The 19797-nt window shown below is 35.8% G+C and overlaps 1 protein-coding gene across 11 annotated transcripts in view; it reads left to right on the top strand.

The window, feature by feature from the left end:
* Nucleotides 1-19797, top strand: part of CCDC122 (coiled-coil domain containing 122) — an 85491-nt gene that overhangs the window by 21993 nt on the left and 43701 nt on the right. For 4 of the 11 annotated variants that reach the window (XM_063650818.1, XM_063650817.1, XM_063650816.1 and 1 more), the window contains exon 7: nucleotides 353-736. The exons of the other annotated variants lie outside the window; for them this stretch is intronic. In XM_063650818.1, the coding sequence (XP_063506888.1) occupies nucleotides 353-643 (291 nt within the window). In that variant the 3' untranslated portion in view covers nucleotides 644-736. Of the gene's footprint in view, nucleotides 1-352; nucleotides 737-19797 lie in introns of those variants that run through there. 11 annotated transcript variants of the gene reach the window in all.

The raw sequence follows: 19797 nt of genomic DNA, 5'->3' as shown, positions 1-19797 counted from the left end.
ATGGTGAACAGAAATGTAAAATAATATGCTATTAAGGGCAAATAATTTTCACCTGAATACATTAATTTGGAAAATAAAAATATGCATGTTTCAACTTGTTTTTGACTAATTTGACACAATACAAAGCATCTCAGGAAATGAAAGATAAAAATCCTCATCTTCACATATTCGCTATTAAAAAAATCACGATTTTACCTTTTAGTTTACTAGGAATCTAAATAAATTACTATTTTTTTTTGCCCTTGTAGACATTAAGGTTCATTATAAAACAATAAATAGTAAGACAGTGTATTAGTAGTATAAAAGTAGAAAAAAATCTTTTTATTATTTTTGTTCTTTATTTTTGAGACAGGGTCTTGCTCTGTCGCCCAGACTGGAGTACAGTGGTGCGATCTCAGCTCACTGCCGCCTCGGCCTCTCAGGTTCCAGCGATTCTCCCATCTCAGCCTCCCAGATAACTGGGATTACAGGCATGTACCACCATGCCCGGCTAATTTTTGTATTTTTAATAGAGATGGGGTTTCACCATGTTGGCCAGGCTGGTCTCAAACTCCTGACCTCAGGTGATCTGCCTGCCTCGGCCTCCCAAAGTGCTGGGATTACAGGCGTGAGCCACCATGCCCGGCCAGAAAAAAATTATTAATGAAAAAAAGAATCCAGAAATTATGCATCCATGAATGGCAAAAACAAAATAGATTACCTCTATGGAAAAATAAATAAAAATGTTGAAATAAAACTGGATTCCTACCTCATAATACACATGTGCGCATGCACACACACACACACAAACACACACACTTCTAAGTATTGAATACAACATAAGAGAAAAACTTAACAATTTGTGTCAGAAAAGCATTTATTTTAAAAGAGAAAAACACTCGATAAATTCTGTGTTAAATATCTTTAGTTTTGACTATGCCATAAATTTCCAGATTATGGGAATACACCATAACAAGAGAAAGAACATGACTCCATTCTAGATTATTATAACACATGTATGTGATAAGAGATAAGAAAATGTCAAATCAGTGAAACATTGGGCAAATGGTATAAAAAGACCATTTTTCTGAACCGTGAATATCAGAAATAAAGAAAAATATGACCATCCTCATTAGCAATAAGAGACTGATAATTAAAACCACAGCAAAGTTCCATGTTTAGCCCATATGATTATCGGTATTACAGTTGGGAGATGTTGAGCGTGAGAATTTTAATACAGTATTCTTGTGAATGTAAATTGCTAAAAGCACTTTGAAAAGAAATGTGAAATTACCTTGTAATTTTTTTACAGTAACATTTTATTGAGGTATAATTGTCATAAGGGTAAGTACACAAATTATAAATGGATAGCTTGATTTATTTAGACTAATATGTACATATATTTATGTTGGTATTACCTAGATCAAGATATAGAACTTTCCCAGCATGTCCAGAAAGTTCTCTTCTACCCTTTTTATCAAATAGCCACTATTCTGATTTTTATAAACAGCTTTACTAAGATAAAATTCACATACCATACAGTTCACCGATTTTTGTCAGATATCCTGCAACGAAGTTTTACAAGTGAAAACAAATTATTCAGAGATTTTTTCTTTTTTTTTTTAATTTAACTTTTTTTTTTGAGACAGAGTCTCGCACCATCGCCTAGGCTGGAGTGCAGTGGTGCAATCTCGGCTCACTGCAAGCTCTGCCTCCCGGGTTCACGCCATTCTCCTGCCTCAGCCTCCGGAGTAGCTGGGACTACAGGTGCCCGCCACCACGCCCTGCTAAGTTTTTGCATTTTTAATAGAGACAGGGTTTCACCATGTTAGCCAGGATGGTCTTGATCTCCTGACCTCATGATCCACCCTCCTCGGCCTCCCAAAGTGTTGGGATTACAGCCGTGAGCCACCGTGCCCAGCCTTAATTTAACTTTTAAGTTCAGGGGTATGTATGCAAGTTTGTTATATAGGTAAATTTCTGTCATAGTTTGTTGTACAGATTATTTCAATACCCAGGTATTAAGCCTAGTACCCATTAGTTATTTTTCCTGATCCTTTCCCTCCTCTCACCCTCCAGTGTGTGTTGTTTCGCTCTATGTGTCCATGAGTTCTCATCATTTAGCTCCCACTTATAAGTGAGAACATCCAGTATTTGGTTTTCTGTTCCTGCATTAATTCACTTAGGATAGTGGCCTCCAGCTCCATTCATGTTCCTGCAAAGGACATAATCTCATTCTTTTTATGGCTGCATAGTATTTCATGGTGTATATGTACCACATTTTCTTTATCCAGACTACCATTGATGGGCATTTAGGTTGATTCCATGTCTTTGCTATTGTGAATATTGCTGCAATGCACTTACACGTGTATGTGTCTTTATGATAGAATGATTTATATTCCTTTGGGTATATAATCAGTAATGGGATTGCTGGGTTGAATGGGATTGTTTTTAAGTCTGAAGAATTGCCACACTGTCTCCCACAATGGTTGAACTAATTTACACTCCCACCAACAGTGTATAAGTGTTCTTTTTCTCTGCAACCTTGTCAGTATATTTTTTGTTTGTTTGTTTGTTTGTTTTGTTTTGTTTTTTTACTTTTTGATAATAGGGATGATGGTATCTCATTGTGGTTTTGATTTACATTTCCCTAATGATTCATGATGCTGAACTTTTTTTTATGTGATTGTTGGCCACATGTATGTCTTCTTTTGAAAAGTGTCTGTTTATTTCCTTTGCCCACTTTTTAATGCGGTTGTGTTTTCTTGTAAATTTGTTTAAGATTCTTATAAATGCTGGATATTAGACCTTTGTCAGATGCATAGTTTGCAAAAATTTTCCTCATTGTGTAGGTTTTCTGTTTACTCTGTTGATAGTTTATTTTTGTATGCAGAAACTCTTTAGTTTAATTAGATCCTATTTTTCAACTTTTGCTTTTGTTGCAATTGCTTTTGGCATCTTCATCATGAAATATTTGCCCATTCCTATGTCCAGAATGGTATTGCCTAGGTTGTCTTCCAGGATTTTTTATAGTTTGGGTTTCATATTTAAGTCTTTAGCCCATCTTGAGTTAATTTTTATATATGGTGTAAGGGAGGGGTACAGCTTCAATCTTCTGCACATGGCTAGCCAGTAATCCCAGCACCATTTGTTGAATGAAGTCTTCTTCAGTGCTTGTTTTTGTCAGCTTTGTCAAAGATCAGATAGTTGTAGATGGATGGTCTTATTTCTGGGTTATCTATTCTGTTCCATTGGTCTATGTATCTGTTTTTGTACCAGTACCATGCTGTTTTGGTTACTGTAGTCCTGTATTATAGTTTGAAGTTGGGTAGCATGATGCCTCCAGCTTTGTTCTTTTGGCTTAGAATTGCCTTGGCTATTTGGACTCCCTTTTGGTTCCATAGGAATTAAAATAGTTTTTTCTAGCTATGTGAAGAATGTCATTGGTAGTTTAATAGGAATAGCATCAAATCTACACATTGCTTTGGATAGTATGGCCATTTTAATGATATTGATTCTTCCTATCCATGAGCATGGAATGTTTTTCCATTTAGTTATGTCATCTCTGATTTATTTGAGCAGTATTTTATAGTTCTACTTGTAAAGATCTTTCACCTCCCTGGTTAGCTGTATTCCTAGGGGTGTGTGTGTGTGTGTGTGTGTGTGTGGCAACTGTGAATGGGATTTGGCTCAGCTTGATTGGTGTTATATAGGAGTGCTAGTGATTTTTGCATATTGATTTTGTATCCTAAGACTTTGCTGAAGTTGTTTATCAGCTTAAGAAGCTTTTGGGCCAGGACTGTTGGGTTTTCTAGATATAGCGTCATGTTGTCTGCAAACAGGGCTAGTTTGACTTGCTCTCTTCTTATTTGTATATGTTTTATTTCTTTCTCTTGCCTGATTGCTCTGGCCAGGACTTCGAATACTATGTCAAGTAAGAGTAGTGAGAGAGGGAATCCTTGTCTTTTGCTGGTTTTCAAGAGGAATGCCTCTGGGTTTTGCCCATTGAGTATGATGTTGGTTGTGGGTTTGTCATAGATGGCTCTTATTATTTTCAGGTATGTTCCTTCAGTACTTAGTTTATTGAGAGTTTTTAACATGAATGGTTGTTAAATTGTGTCGATAGTCTTTTCTGCATCTATTGAGATAATTCATGTTGTGTTTGTCTTCAGTTCTGTTTATATGATGAATCATATTTATTGATTTGCATATGTTGAACCAAACTTGCATCCCAGGTATAAAACTTACTTGATGGTGATGGATAAGCTTTTTGATGTGCTTCTGGATTCAATTTAACAGTATTTTGTTGAGGATTTTTGCATCGATGTTCATCAAGGATATTGGCCTGAAGTTTCCTTTTTGTTATGTCTCTTTTGGGTTTTGGTATCAGGATGATTCTGGCCTCATAGAATGAGTTAGGGAGGAGTCCCTCCTCCTCAATTTTTGGGAATAGTTTTGGCAGGAATGGTACCAGCTCTTCTTTGTATATCTGGTAGAATTCAGCTGTGAACCCATCTGGTACTGGGCTTTTTTCAGTTGGTGGGCTATTTATTACTAAATTAATTCCAGAGCTTGTTACTGGTCTGTTCAGGGATTCGATTTCTTCCTGATTCAGTCTTGGGAGGGTGTATGTGTCCAGGAATTTATCCATTTCTTCTAGATTTCCTAGCTTTTGTGTCTAGGGGTGTTCATAATATTCTCTGATGGTTATTTGTATTTCTGTGGGGTCAGTGGTGATATCCCCCTTCTCATTTCTGATTAGGTTTATTTTGATCTTCTCTGTTTTCTTCTGTGTTAGTCTAGCTAGCAGTTTATCTGTTTTATTAATTTTTTCAAAAAACCAGTTCCTAGATTCACTGATCTTTTTGAAGGATTTTTTTGGTCTCAGTCTCCTTCAGCTCTGATTTTGATTATTGTCTTCTACTAGCTTTGGGCTTGGTTTGCTTTTGGTTCTCTAGTTCTTTTAGTCGTGACGTTAGGTTGTTAAATTAAGATCTTTCTAACTATTTGATGTGGGCATTTAGTGCTATAAATTTCCCTCTTAACACTGCCCTTAGCTGTGTCCCAGAGATTCTGGTATCTTTGTTCTCATTAGTTTCAAATAACTTCTTGATTTCTGCCTTAATTTCATAATTTACTCAAAAATCGTTCAGGAGCAGGTTATTCAATTTTCAATTTCCATGTAATTGTATGGTTTTGGGTGAATTTCTTAGTCTTGATTTCCAATTTTATTGTGCTGTGGTCCAAGAGATTGTTATGAGTTCAGTTATTTCACATTTGCTGAGGAGTGTTTTATTTCTGATTATGTGATGGATTTTAGAATATGTGCCATGTGGCGATGAGAATAATGTATATTCTGCTGTTTTGGAATGGAGAGTTCTGTAGATGTCTGTCAGATTCTTTTGATCCAGTGTTGAGTTCAGGTCCTGAATATCTTTATTAATTTTCTCTCTTGATGATCTAATATTGTTAGTGGGGTGTTAGAATCTCCCACCATTATTGTGTGGGAGTCTAAGTCTCCTTGAAGGTCTCTAAGAACTTACTTAATGAATCTGGGTGCTCCTGTGTTGGGTGCATATATATTTAGGATAGTTAGGTCTTATTGTTGAATTGAATCCTTTACCATTATGTAATGCCCTTCTTTTCCTTTTTAAATTTTTGCTGGTTTAAAGTCTGTTTTGTGTGAAACCAGGATTGCAACTCCTGATTTTTTTTCTGTTTTTCCGTTTGCTTGGTGGATTTTCCTCTCTCCCTTTACTTTGAGCCTATGTGTGTCATTGCATGTGAGATGGGTCTCTTGAAGACAGCATACCAATGGGTCTTAGTTCTTTATCCAGCTTGCCACTCTGTCCCTTTTAACTGGGGCATTTAGCCCATTTACATTCAAGGTTAGTATTGATATGTGTAGATTTGTTCCTGTCATAATGATGGTAACTGGTTATTTTGCAGACTTGTTTATGTGGTTGCCTTATAGTGTAACTAGTCTGTGTACTTCAGTTTGTTTTTGTGGTGGCTGACTCTGGTGTTTCCTTTCCATATTTAGTGCTTTCTTCAGGAGCTCTTATAAGGCAGGTCTTGTGGTAACAAACTCCCTCAGCATTTGCTTATCTGAAAAGGATCTTATTTCTCCTTTGCTTATAAAGCTTAGTTTGGCTGGATATGAAATTCTAGGTTGGAAATTTTTTTCTGTAAAAATTTTGAATATTGGTCCCCAGTCTCTTCTGCTTGTAGGGTTTCTGCTGAGAGGTCCACTGTTAGTCTGACGGGTATCCCTTTGTAGGTGATCTGACCTTTCTCTCTAGCTGCCTTTAACATTTTTTCCTTTCATTTCAACCTTGGAAAATCTGAAAATTATGCATCTTGGGGATGATATTCTTGTGAAGCGTCTTACTGGGGTTCTCTGTACTTCCTGAATTTGAATGTTGGCCTCTCTAGCTAGGCTGGGGAAGTTCTCATAGATGATATACTGAAATATGTTTTCCAAGTTGGTTCCATTCTCCCCATCTCTTTTAAGGACTCCAATGAGTCATAGACTTGATCTCTTTACATAATTCAATATTTCTCAGAGGTTTCGTTCATTCCTTTTCATTCTTTTTTTCTTTATTCTTGTCTGACTGTCTTATTTTAGAAAGCCAGTCTTCGATCTCTGAGATTCTTTCTTCTGCTTGGTCTATTCTGCTATTAATATTTGTGATAGCATTATGAAATTCTTGTAGTATGTTTTTCAGCTCTATCAGGTCACTTAGGTTCTTTTCTATACTGGCTATTTTGTCTGTCAGCTCCTGCATTGTTTTATCATGATTCTTGGCTTCCTTGGACTGGGTTTTAACATACTTCTATAGCTTAATGACCTTCCTTCCCATATTCTGAATTCTATTTTTGTCATTTAAGCCATTTCAGCCCAGTTCAGAATCATTGCTGGAGAGGTGATGTGGTCATTTGGAAGAAAGAAGGCACTTTGGGTTTTGGGGTTATCAGGGTTTTTGTGCTGGTTCTTCCTCATCTTTATGGGTTTATGCTCCTTCAGTCTTTGAGCTGCTGACCTTTGGATGGTTTTTTTTTCTTTTATCCTATTTGATGATCTTGAAGGTTTGATTGTTATATTAGGTGGATTCATCTGACTAGCTTCATTTCTGGAATATTTTAAGGGCCAACGCTCTGTTCCCAACTCCTGGACTGTGTGCTCTAACTCTGGGGGACTTGTATCAGGCCCCAGTTTTGTTCTCTGGCCCCTCAAGGTTAGGAATCCACTGTGCTGGGGGTGCCAAGGTGCTCCCAGACTGCTGGTCACTATACTCAGATGGGTTGTGTCAGCCAAAGTGTTCAGTAGTGCAGTGATAGCAGGATCCATTCTTGTTTGTGCATGCCAGCAGCAGCGGTAGTGGCAGTGCAGTGGGGTGCACACTCATCAGCTGCGGCAGAGTGCTCATGAGTTCTGGGGTGCTTGCCTCCCTGCAGGCATTCACTACAGTGGCAGAGACAGTGTCGCTAGGGGGAGACAGGGGGTCCCTGCTGATGGCTGTGTGTTTGGTCTCGCTGGTGGTGGTGTTGGCTCAGGAGCAGGGTGCTGGCAGGCACAGATCTGTGTCCAGTTTACCATTTAAGGCATATAATTCAGAGACTTCTTATATAGTCAGATATGTGCAATCTTCACCAAAGTTAAATTTAGAAATTTTCATCACTTCACAAAGAATTTTGTACTTTTTAGCTATGACCTCTTTATCTGTCTATTGTATTTACTCATAGTTTTGCTTTATTATGTTCTTTCTTCCTGACATTCTATGATTTCTTCTTATATCATTTCCTTTTTTATATACAACTTCTAATAATCATTCTTTTAGGGTAGGTCTGCTGGTAACACATTCTTTTATTTTTTTCATGTGAAAATGTCTTGATTTCTCCTTCATTCCTAAAGGCTATTTTTGCTGGATATAGAATTCTGGGTTGACAGTTCTTTCCACAGTTGAAAAGTGTTATGTCACTTCATTTTGGTCTCTGTGATTTCTAGCGCAAAATCTGCTGTAATTCAAATTGGTTTTCCTATATATGTAAGGTATTTCTTTCTTGGTGTCTTCAAGATTTTCTGTCTGCAGAGTGAGCAGGATTGGGGAAAAAACATTTTTCTGTTTTCAGAAGTTTTACTATGACATGCTTTTGCATGGATTTCTTTGCATATATCCTTTTTGGAGTTCTCTCAGCTTCTCAATTCTGTAGTTTTGTATCTTTTGCCAAATTTAGGATTTTTCAGCCGTCAGTTACTTGAATACTTTTTTAAAAAATCTGTGCCTTCTTTCTCCTCTCCTTCCATAACAAAAGATATGACATCTTTTGTTATAGGCTCGTAAGCCCCTGAAGTTCTATTTATTTCTATTTTCAATCTATTTTCTCCCTTTTGTTCAGATTGAGTAACTTTAGCTTTCTATTTTTGAGTTAACTGATTAGTTTATCTGTTCTCCCATCCACTCTTGAATTCCACTGAACTCTTCACTTTGGTTATTGTACCTTTTAGTTCTTAAATTTCCATTTCAGTCTTTCTTATATCTTATATTCCTTTGCTCAGACTTTCTATTTTTTACTTTTTTTCCAGGCATGTTTGTAATTGTTTATTGAAGCATTTTTATGACAGAGGCTTTAAAATGCTTGTCAGATAATTTTAACTTCTGTGTTATGTTCGTGTGGTGCTTGTTGATTGTGATTTCTTGCTCAGTTTGAGATCTTATTTTTTGGTGTTATGAGCTATTTTTTATTGAAATGTGGACATGTTGGGTATTATGCTTTAAGATTCTAGATCTTCACTATTTCCAGGTGGCCATTGGGGTCTAGATTCTCCTACCAGTCTCCACTGACTCCATTGTTTCCCATGGAAAGGGGAAAGGCTAGTCTGTAGGCCTCTACGGATATCATTCTGGGTTGGAGGGAAAAGGAATCCTTGCTACTACTCCTAACATGGCCTCCAGTGACACTGCGAGGACATGGCCTGGTTACTACTGAGTAGTGGTGAAAGTCCTGACTCTCTACCAGACCTCCTTTGATGTTACATCAGGGAGGAGAGGAATATTATACCTTGATGGGCGGAGAAGTCCAGGATCCTCAAATGGGCTGCAGCGACACCACAGTGTTTGGTTTCTTGCTGCTTAGAGAGGATTAAAACTCCTGGCTCCACAGTTAAAACTCCTGACTCCTTAGTTAGCTTTCTCTGAGAGTGCACCAGCAGAGGGATTAGGCACTTCATTACAGCCTTGCAATGGTAGAAATTTAGGCTTTCCACCCAGCCCTTGCTGGCATGAGTGTTGGAGGGCATAGTTTTTTCTGTGGTGTTTGACTTCAGTAAAACAGTTACTGCCTAGAAGTTTTCTGTCTCACTAAGCTGCTATTTTCCTTATCTTTTGGCTAGATAGAACAAATTTTTCTTAGGGCTTTTTGTCTGTACTTCTTAGCATTTCCAGATTGGTATCTTCTCCAGAATCCTCTCTAGGATATATGAGGAAAAAAGAAAACCCATGACATTACTTGGGTCTTGAGATTCCCTGAACAGTTTGCCTTCTTCTCTCCAACTTTCATGAGCTTCTGATGTTTGTTTTATATAAAATGTCCAGAGCTTTTAGTTCTACTTGTCATGAAGAATGGGTAACTGAAATATATCTACTTCATCTTGCCATCAGTGGTATAAATTGGTAAAGGATGATGTAAGTGGTCACTAATGTTAGATTTAGAGGAAATGTTACTGAGGTTAAGACTTCTGTTTTTTGATGTTTCCATCATAAAACTTCTTGTCATGAAATTTAATAAAATTTTTAAGTTTTCATAATAGGGACACCTCTGTTAAGATTCTTTTGAACTTTTTCATTTTAATTCTATTACTTCTAATCATTTAAAAGTTGTCCTCAATTCAGTTAAAAAAATGAAAAGTTAAGAACTTAAAGATTCTCCACAACAAATTATGAAGCTGAAGGACCAATATAGTCAGACCATTGTCTTAAAATGTTACATTTTTGTCAATAATTTTATTTATTCCATGATGAGCATTGATCATTAATATGAGTAACCTTCTTCTCAAAACAAACAGTTTTTAAAGAAGGTGAATTAAAATACCAAAAGATTTTTATTACTTATTTTTGGAGTCTTTTTTCTATCCCTTCTGAGTATCTTTAGCCACGGCCTTGTTATAGTTCAAGAATCATCTTTTGCCTGCCTGGACTACAGCATTATTTTGTTCTAATTCTTTTAAATATTGTGCTTTACATATTTTAGTTCTCATATTAATCTTGCTTTTACATTTTTTGGTTTATAAAAATAAAAAATGGTTTTTTGAATATCAGTGTTTTCCTGTCAAGTAAATGCTTTCAGTATTTTTAGGCCATATCTGAATGAAAAGAGCCTTTTCAAATATTTATTCCCAAAATATCCTTCCCCCACAATATCTATTGTCTGTCTTCATATATTTTGGAAGAAAGGAACTAAAGATAGAGTGGAGAAAAAAGATAAGCTATGACTCATTGACAAAAAATTGGGGAAGCAAAATACAAGGCAGGCAAACCCAAAGCTTCAAATACAACACATTGAGCAACAATCAGTGGTTTCTAGTTCAAGGTAAAAAAAAAAAAAAGTGTTATTTCCAAATCCAAGAGTTTTCAGACAAAGGATACTGGAGCAGTTGAGAAGTTTTTAGCAAATGATGAATGCTGCAAGCAATGCTTTGGGATAACACACATTGTGTAAAGCATTGATGGCTTACTCTTGCCTAAATTTTGTACAGCATGAGTTTAAAATTTAAAAGAATATGGGAAAATTGTGTACACTCTAAGAGCTGCTACAGGTGATGAACAAAGCATATTTAATTTAGTATGATGTAATACACAGCTATATAATTAACAAATGCATTCATTTATTGAGGTCAGCAACAGAAATGATTACACAACTAGAAAGCCAGTCCTATGAGAAAAACCCAGAGCCTGGGCACGGTGGCTCATACCTCTAATCCCAGCACTTTGGGAGGCCAAGGTGGGTGGATCACTTGAGCCCAAGAGTTTGAGACCAGCCTGGACAACATGGCAAAACACTGTCTCTACTAAAAATACAAAAATTAGCTGGGCATGGTGGTGTGTGCCTGTATTTTCAGCTACTCAGGAGGCTGAGGTGGAAGGATTGCTTGAGACTGGGAGGAAGAGGTTGCCATGAGGTGAGATGGTGTCACTACACTCCAGCCTAGGCAACAGAGCAAGACCCTGTCTCAACAAAGGGAAAAGAAAAACCCAGAGAAGCAAAGAGAAAAGAGCTGATCTGAAGGCAAAGTAAGAATTATTCAGGTAGATGCAAAGATAATATAGTAACAAATTATTCTGTTTTGTAGAAAGTATAAGAAGAAATGTCCAATGTTATTAAACCTATTATTATTTATTGAATGCCTGGTATTTTTGAAGCACTTTATATAGGCTATCCTATTTAAATTCCCCATAATAAGATGTCTTACAAAATTTTAGAAAATTTAAATAACTTGCACAAGGCTATATAGCTAATGATAAATGACAGAGTAGGATATGAATCTAAACCTGTTGGACTCTGTTTTCCCACTTCTTTTTAAATATGGTTTTTGTTTTTAGGAATACATTCTCCTTAAAAAAGATTAAAATGTTAGAAGAAAGGCTGTAGTTCCTTTTATACCACCTCCTAACATGTTGTTCTCTCTCATTACTCTCACCTCTTATTAATGGTACACACAAACCTCTTATTAATGGTACACACAAACACAAACCCCTGTGGGTGGAAGAATATTATATAAATGTAATATATGTATCATTTTGCAACTAATTTACTTATTCAACAATCTGTCTCATAGATTTTTCATATTGGTGCAAATTGGCCTACCTAATTATTTTTAACTGCTGCAAAATATCCCACAGTTTGGCCATACCTTAATTTATTTAGCCATGCTACAACTGGTGAACATTTAAGTGGTTTCCAGTTTTTTCATTATTAAAAGTAATGTTGTAGCAAACATAATAAACAAACCCTTTGCACCAAGAAGTAAAATTACTGGGTCATGAGATAAAATCTGTGCTCATTCTGTTATGTAATACTTTCTCTCAATAACTATGAACACAACTAATAGTAATAATATCTTATAGTCAAAATAATTTTATACTGTTTTGTGGATTCTTACTCCTTCATGAGGTTGGTTGAGTAAATGTTGAATTTTTCCTTATTAGAAGCCCCAAATTTGCATATTAGCTCCCCTCAAAAACTTGGCTGTAACTTAAACTGCACACACGAGGGATAAAATTCCAAGGAACACAGTTGGGAAACAATTAGAATGCTTATAAGCTGAGTAGAGATTTCAGCATCTGCCCATACAGCAACTGCCCAATTCCCACAACTGCCAAACTTTAGGAGTAAAGACCACATCTGTAACTAAGAACTGAAACAAAGCTGGACTAAGGGCAAGACCTAGATCTAAGGACAAAATTGAAATAGATGTACTCTAACTTAAAGTATAAAACAAAGTCTCACAAGTTCAAGATGATCCACCAGTAATTTAACTGACTATTAGAAGAAAACACTTTTCAGAGGAAAGTAATAAAATTCAGAGTTTTCAACATGTGCACAATGGTTAGTAATAAAACATTACTTGATGTGAGGAAAAAGAAATATATTGGCTGGGCGCGGTGGCTCATGCCTGTAACCCCAGCACTTTGGGAGTCCAAGGTGGGCGGATCACTGGAGGTCAGGAGTTTGAGACCAGCCTGGCCAACGTGTTGAAACCCCGTCTTACTAAAAATACAAAAATTAGCCGGGCGTTGTGGCAGGCACCTGTAATCCCAGCTACTCAGGAGGCTGAGGCTGGAGAATTGCTTGAACCTGGGAGGCAGAGGTTGCAGTGAGCTGAGATCGTGCCATTGCACTCCAGCCTGGGCGACAATAGTGAAACTCCGTCTCAAAAAAAAAAAAGAAAAAAGAAAAATATTATCCATAGCTAAGAGTAGAATCAACCAATAAAAATAGCAACAGTTGACTCAGAAGTTGTTAGACAAGGACTAGAAAACTATAATAAGTATGTTAAACGTTCTACAGGATGTTTATAGTGGATATACAAACATCCTTTTCATTTTATCATTAAAAGAAGTGTATAATGATTGATATTGTGGGTAGAGAGAGTATTTTAATCACATAAACCAACCAAATGGAAATCTTAGAACTAAAAAAATAAGTTGAATTTTTAAAATGTATTGATAAACAACAGTTGGTGGACTTTGTTTCCAGTAGACTTGCACTACAAAAAATGCTAAAGAAAGTTTTGTTTTGTTTTGTTTTTAGAGATGGAGTCTTGCTCTTGCCCAGACTGGAGTGCAGTGGCATGGTCTCAGCTCACTGCAGCCTCTGCCTCCCGGGCTCCAGCGATTCTCCTGCCTCAGCCTCCCCAGTATCTGGGACTATAGGCATGCACTACCATGCCCTGCTATTTTTTTGTATTTTTAGTAGAGATGGGGTTTTGCCATGCTGGCCAGGCTGGTCTCGCACTTCTGACTTCAGGTGGTCTACCCGCCTCAGCCTCCCAAAGTGCTGGGATTACAGGCATGAGCCACTATGCCCAGCCTAAAGGAAGTTTTTAAAGCTGAAAGGAAATGATACTGGAAAGGACTAGAAATGGAAAATATGTAGATAAAGAGATGAGTCTTTTTTTGAGTAATTCAAAAGTCATTTGATGCTTTAAAATCAAAACAATAATGGATTTTGGGTTTTATAGCATGTAGAATAAGATATATATCAAGAATAGCCTTTTGTTGTAAGGTTCTTATATTTTTACATGTACTGATATGTTAATTGAAGACAGATTGTGATAAGTTAAGAGAATATATTAAAATTCCTAGAGCAACTTAAAAAAATACATAAAGGTATAGGCATAGCTAGAAAGACAAAGGAAGAAATAAAATGGAACAACAAAAAATACTCAATTAATCCAAAAGAAGACAGAAAATGAAGAAGAAAGTAAAAGGACAAAAGGGACTAATAGAAGACAAACATTATGATGGTAGACTTTAACCCCAAAATATCATTAGTTAAATTAAATGTAAATGAACTAAGCATTCCAATTAAAAGGGAAAAAATTATTAGACTGAATAAAATAAATCAAGTGGCAAGCATAACCTCTTCACAAGAGATGCACTTTTAATTTAAAGCCACACATAGTTTGAAAGTTAAAAAAAGGAAAAAGATAAACGATGAATACACCAATCTTTAAAAAGCTGGTGTAGCTGTGTTAATATCAAGTAGATTTCAAGATAAGAACTACTAACCAAGTTAAACAGGGTCAGTCAATTCACCAAGAAGGAATAACAATTCTACATGTACATTTACATAATAACAGAGCTTCAAAATACAGGAGCAAAAACAAACAGAACCAAAGAAAAAAAGAGACAGATCTATAGTCATATCAGATATCTTGACTTTTTTGAGTAATTGATAGAACAATACAGAATATCAGTAAACATATAGAAGATTTGAAGAACTTATCCATCAACTTAACCTAATTAACATTTATAAAGCACTCCACATAACAACTACTGATTACACTTTAAGTGTACATGAAACATTCACCAAGTCACACCATATACTAGATTACATATTTCAAAGTTGAAATTCTATTATCACAGCAGAATTCCCTTAGAGATCAATAACAATGAGATAGCTGGAAAATACATAAGCTTTTGGAAATTGACCATACTTCTAAATAACCCATGAGTCAAAGAAGAAATCATGAGAAAAATTAGAATATATTTGAAATTGAAGGATAATGAAAACACAACATATGGAAAATTATGGGGTGAAGCTAAAGCAGTGTTTACAGGAAAATTAAGTTTTTAATGCCTGTAATAGAAAAGAGAAAAAGATCTGAAATCAACTATCTAAGCTTCCACCATCACAGACTAGAAAAATAAATTCAGCAAAAAGTAAATAGAAGGAATTAAATGATAAATAACAGAAATCAATGAAATAGAAAATAGAAAAACGAGAAAAAAATCAACAAAGTCAAAAGTTTAAAAGCATAATAAAATTGAGAAACCCATAGCAATACTGATCAAGAAAAGAGAGAGATTAGTAGGGACGTTACTCCAGGTTCTGTAGACTTAAAAGGGTGATGAAGGCCTATTATGAACAACTTTATGCCAATTTGACAAACAGACAAATTCCTTGAAAAAAAAAGCATACTGTAACACAAGAAGAAATTGCATTCATGTTTAGCCTTATGATCCATTTCAAGTTAAGCTTTATGAATGGTTTGAGGTAGGAATCAATGAAATTGAATTCGTATTTAAAAACTCTTCCCATAAATAAGTTTCCAACTGACACATTTTCATTAGTGAATTCTAATCATATATTTAAGGAAAAAATAATGCCCAATCTAAACAGACTATTTCAGAAAATAGAAGATGAAACTCTTCCCAACTCATTTTAGGAGGTGAACATAACCCTGATACAAAAAGAAAAAAAATTGATAGGAATCCTATCAGAAAAGAAATTACAGACCAATGTCCCGCATGAGTATAGATGCAAGTCTTTAACAAAATACTTGCAAATTAAATTTAGCAATATACCAAAAGTCTAATACATTATAACCAAGCGGGATTATCCTAAGAATACAAGGCTGATTCAACTTTCAAAAATCAAATGATGTAATTTACTATAGTGACAAAATGACAGAAGTAAAAAAGATATAACCAACTTAATAGTTTCAGAAACAGCATTAGACAAAATTCAACACTCTCAACAAATTTTCTGAGAATAGCAAATTTTCTGAGAGTAATATCTCTCAGCAAATTAATAATAGAAGGAAACTTCATCAACTTGATAAAGGGAATTTATTATAAAAAAACAACCTTATAGCTAACAACATATCATACTTACTGGTGAAATGTTGAATGCTTTCTCCCCTAAGACTGGGAACAAGGCAAAGATGTCTGATATCACCTTCTTTATGCATCATTATTCTGGAGGTCCTAATCAATGTTATAAGAAAAAAATAAATCTAAGGCATAAAGATTGGAAAGAAAAAAGTAAAACTGTCATTATTCACAGATAGCATAATTGTTTATGTGGAAAATCTTAAGAAATAGAAAAGACTAATAGAACCAGTAAGTGAATTTAGAAAGCTCATAGGATAAAAGGTCAAAATACAAAAATCAGTTACATGTTTATGTAGTTTCTATGTAGTAGCAATAAACAACGAGGAAGTAAAATGAATAAAACAAAACTTTATTCATTAACACTAAATGACATAAAATACTTGCTAATGAATTTTGTGAAAAAATGTGCAAAACTACAATAAAAATTGCTGAGAAATTAAAGATACTAAATAAATGGAATGATATCCTATGTTCATAGTTTAGAAAACACAATATTATTAGTGTCAACTTTCCCCTCAAATGATGTATAGGTTCAACATTGTTCCATAAAAATCCCACTAAGTATTTTTTCCAGGAATTGACAAGCTAATTTTAAAATTTACATGAAAATGCAAAGGATCTAGTAGCCAAAACAACCTTATAAAAGAAGAATAAATTTGTAGGACCTAATCTACCTGATATTAAGATTTATTATAAAGCTATAATTATCAAGTAACTGTAGTATTGGTAAAAGAATAAATAGACCAATGGAACAGAATAGAGTTCAGAAATTAATCATATTTTGTCAATTTGACAAAGTTTTCAAGGCAATTCAATGAAAAAAACGAAAGTCTTATCAACAAATGGTACTGAAACAACTGGATATCGGTGAGGAAACAATGAACCTGTATCTCCACCTCATAACAAACACAAAAATTCATCTGAAGTGGATCATAGATCTCAATGTGAAAGTTAAAACTCTAAAGCTTCCAGAAGAAACTATAGGAGGATATCTTCATTATGTTGGGTTAGCAAAGACTTGGTACACAAACTTGCTAACCATAAGTGAAAAATATTGATATGTTAGACCTCAAACTTTGAAACTTCTACTCTTTGAAAGACACCATTAAGAAAATGAAAAGGGCTGGGCACAGTGGCTCATGCCCATAATCCCAGCAATTTGGGAGGCCAAGGCAGGAGGATGTCTTGAGCCCAGGAGTTGAAAACCAGCCTGGGTAATACAGTAAGATCTTGTCTGCACAAATAAAAAAATTAGTCAGGTGTGATGGCACACACCTGTGGTCCCAGCTACTCAGGAGGCTGAGGTGGGAGGATCACTTGAGTCCAGGAGGTCAAGGCTGTAGTGATCTGTGATCATGCCACTGCAGTACAGCCTGGGCAACAAAGTGAGACCTCCCCACTTCAACAACAACAACAAAAGAAAATGAAAAGACAAAATCACAAAAGTAAAAATATTTGCAACACATGTATATGCACAAAGGACTTGTATCCAGGATGTGTAAAGAAAGAATTTCTATCAGCCAATAATAAAGTCATACAGTCATTTTTTTAAAAATGGGCTAAAGATCTGAACAGAACTTAACAAAAGAAGACATAGTATGACCAATAAACACGTGAAAAGATGTATAACACCCTTAACACCAAGGAAACATGAATCAAAACCACAATGAGATACTATTCACACCTTTTTACCCCTAGAATGATTAAAGTTTCAATGAATATTAATACCAAGTGTTGCTAAGGATATGAAACAACTGTTAAGATCATGCACTGCTGGGGAGATTATAAAATAGTGCAACTGCTTTGGAAAAACAGTTTGAGAGTTTCCTAAAAAGTTAGCATATACTGCTGTATGTCCAAATAATTCTCCACCTAGGTGTTTACTCAAGAAAAATGAAAAAAAATGCCTTAAAAAAGTTGTAAAACTTGTATATGAATTCTTACAGTAGCTTTATTGACAAAAGCCCCTAAATAGAAACATCACAAATATCCCTAGAAAGGAGAATGGAAAAATAAATTGTGATCGGTGCACTGCACCCACTGTCCTGCACCCACTGTCCAACACTCCCCAGTGAGATGAACAGGTGCTGAAGAGGATGTGGAGAAATAGGAGCACTTTTACACTGTTGGTGGGACTGTAAACTAGTTCAACCATTGTGGAAGTCAGTGTGGCGATTCCTCAGGGATCTAGAACTAGAAATACCATTTGACCCAGCCATCCCATTACTGGGTATATACCCAAAGGATTATACATCATGCTGCTATAAAGACACATGCACACGTGTGTTTATTGCAGCACTATTCACAATAGCAAAGACTTGGAACCAACCCAAATGTCCAACAATCATAGACTGGATTAAGAAAATGTGGCACATATACACCATGGAATACTATGCAGCCATAAAAAAGGATGAGTTCATGTCCTTTGTAGGGACATGGATGAAGCTGGAAACCATCATTCTCAGCAAACTATTGCAAGGACAAAAAACCAAACATCGCATGTTCTCACTCATAGGTGGGAATTGAACAATGAGAACACATGGACACAGGAAGGGGAACATCACACACTGGGGCCTGTTGTGGGGTGGGGGGAGTGGGGAGGGATAGCATTAGGAGATATACCTAATGTTAAATGAGGAGTTAATGGGTGCAGCACACCAACATGGCACATGTATACATATGTAACAAACCTGCACGTTGTGCACACGTACCCTAAAACTTAAAGTATAATAAAAAATAAATAAAATCAAAAAAATAAAAATAAATTGTGGCATATTTATATAATGGAATACTACACACACTACCTGTGAATAGATAACTTGTCCAGCCCTATTATTCTATCATTTTATCAGTCCATTTAAAAGTAGGTGTTTTACTGTAATGAGAGACCACTTCACTTCCACAAGCATGGTGTTAAAGCGAACAAAATATGGCCTGGGAAGAACTCTGTACATCTATATTTGAGTCCTAGTGGATGAACTGCAACCTAACTTAGTAGGTAGACAAGATGGAAAACCTAACTTAGGAGTATGTGTCTGTAACAACAGCTGAGTGTTGGACAATCCCAGCGGTCATACTTCAACCACTCATAGACTGCTGAGTGTTCAAACTGTGTTCAAATAAGGCAAACACAGAGATGTAACCAATCCCGTTGTTTATGACCTCATTTCCAATTCCTATACCTCAAAATTTACTTTTTTTGTCTATAAATTTCTTCTGACCACGAGGCATCCCTGGAGTCTCTGAATCTGCTCTGATTCTGGGGGCTGCCCAATTTGCGAATCATTCATTGCTCAATTAAACTCTTTAAATTTAATTTGGCTGAAGTTTTTCTTTTAACAATGGCCATGACCAAAAACATAGATAATAAGTATTTTCAAGGATGTGAAGAAACTGGAACCCTCACACATTACTGGTGTGTAAAATTACAATGGAATGTAAAATTATACAGTCGTTTTGAAAAACAGTTTAGTAGTTCCTGAAATGGTTAAACATGGAGTTACCATATGACCCAGTAATTCTACTCCTCACTGTATACCTGAGAAGTGAAAACATATTCACACAAAATCTTGCACACAAATGTTCATGGCAGTATTATTTATAATAGCTAGAAAGTGGCACCAACTCAAATGTTCATCAACTCATGAACTGGATAAATAAAATGTGGTATATCATATAATGTGCTATTATTTGGCAATACAAAGTAATTAAGTTCTGTTACATGCTATGCCACAGACCCTTTAAAAACCATTATGCTAAGTGAAAGAAGCCAGTCACAAAAGACCACCTATTGTACAATTCCATTTATATAAAATGTCCAGAATAGGCAAATGTATATAAGGAGAAACTAGATTCATGGTTGCTGAGGGTTAAGCGTGGGGACAGGGGAATGGGGAATGACTGCTAACGGGTACCAGGT

This window comes from Pongo pygmaeus, chromosome 14 (assembly GCF_028885625.2).
Source record: "Pongo pygmaeus isolate AG05252 chromosome 14, NHGRI_mPonPyg2-v2.0_pri, whole genome shotgun sequence".
Taxonomy (NCBI): domain Eukaryota; kingdom Metazoa; phylum Chordata; class Mammalia; order Primates; family Hominidae; genus Pongo; species Pongo pygmaeus.
The sequence above is the reverse complement of the archived record's forward strand: the minus strand, read 5'-3'. Positions and strand labels throughout refer to the sequence as shown.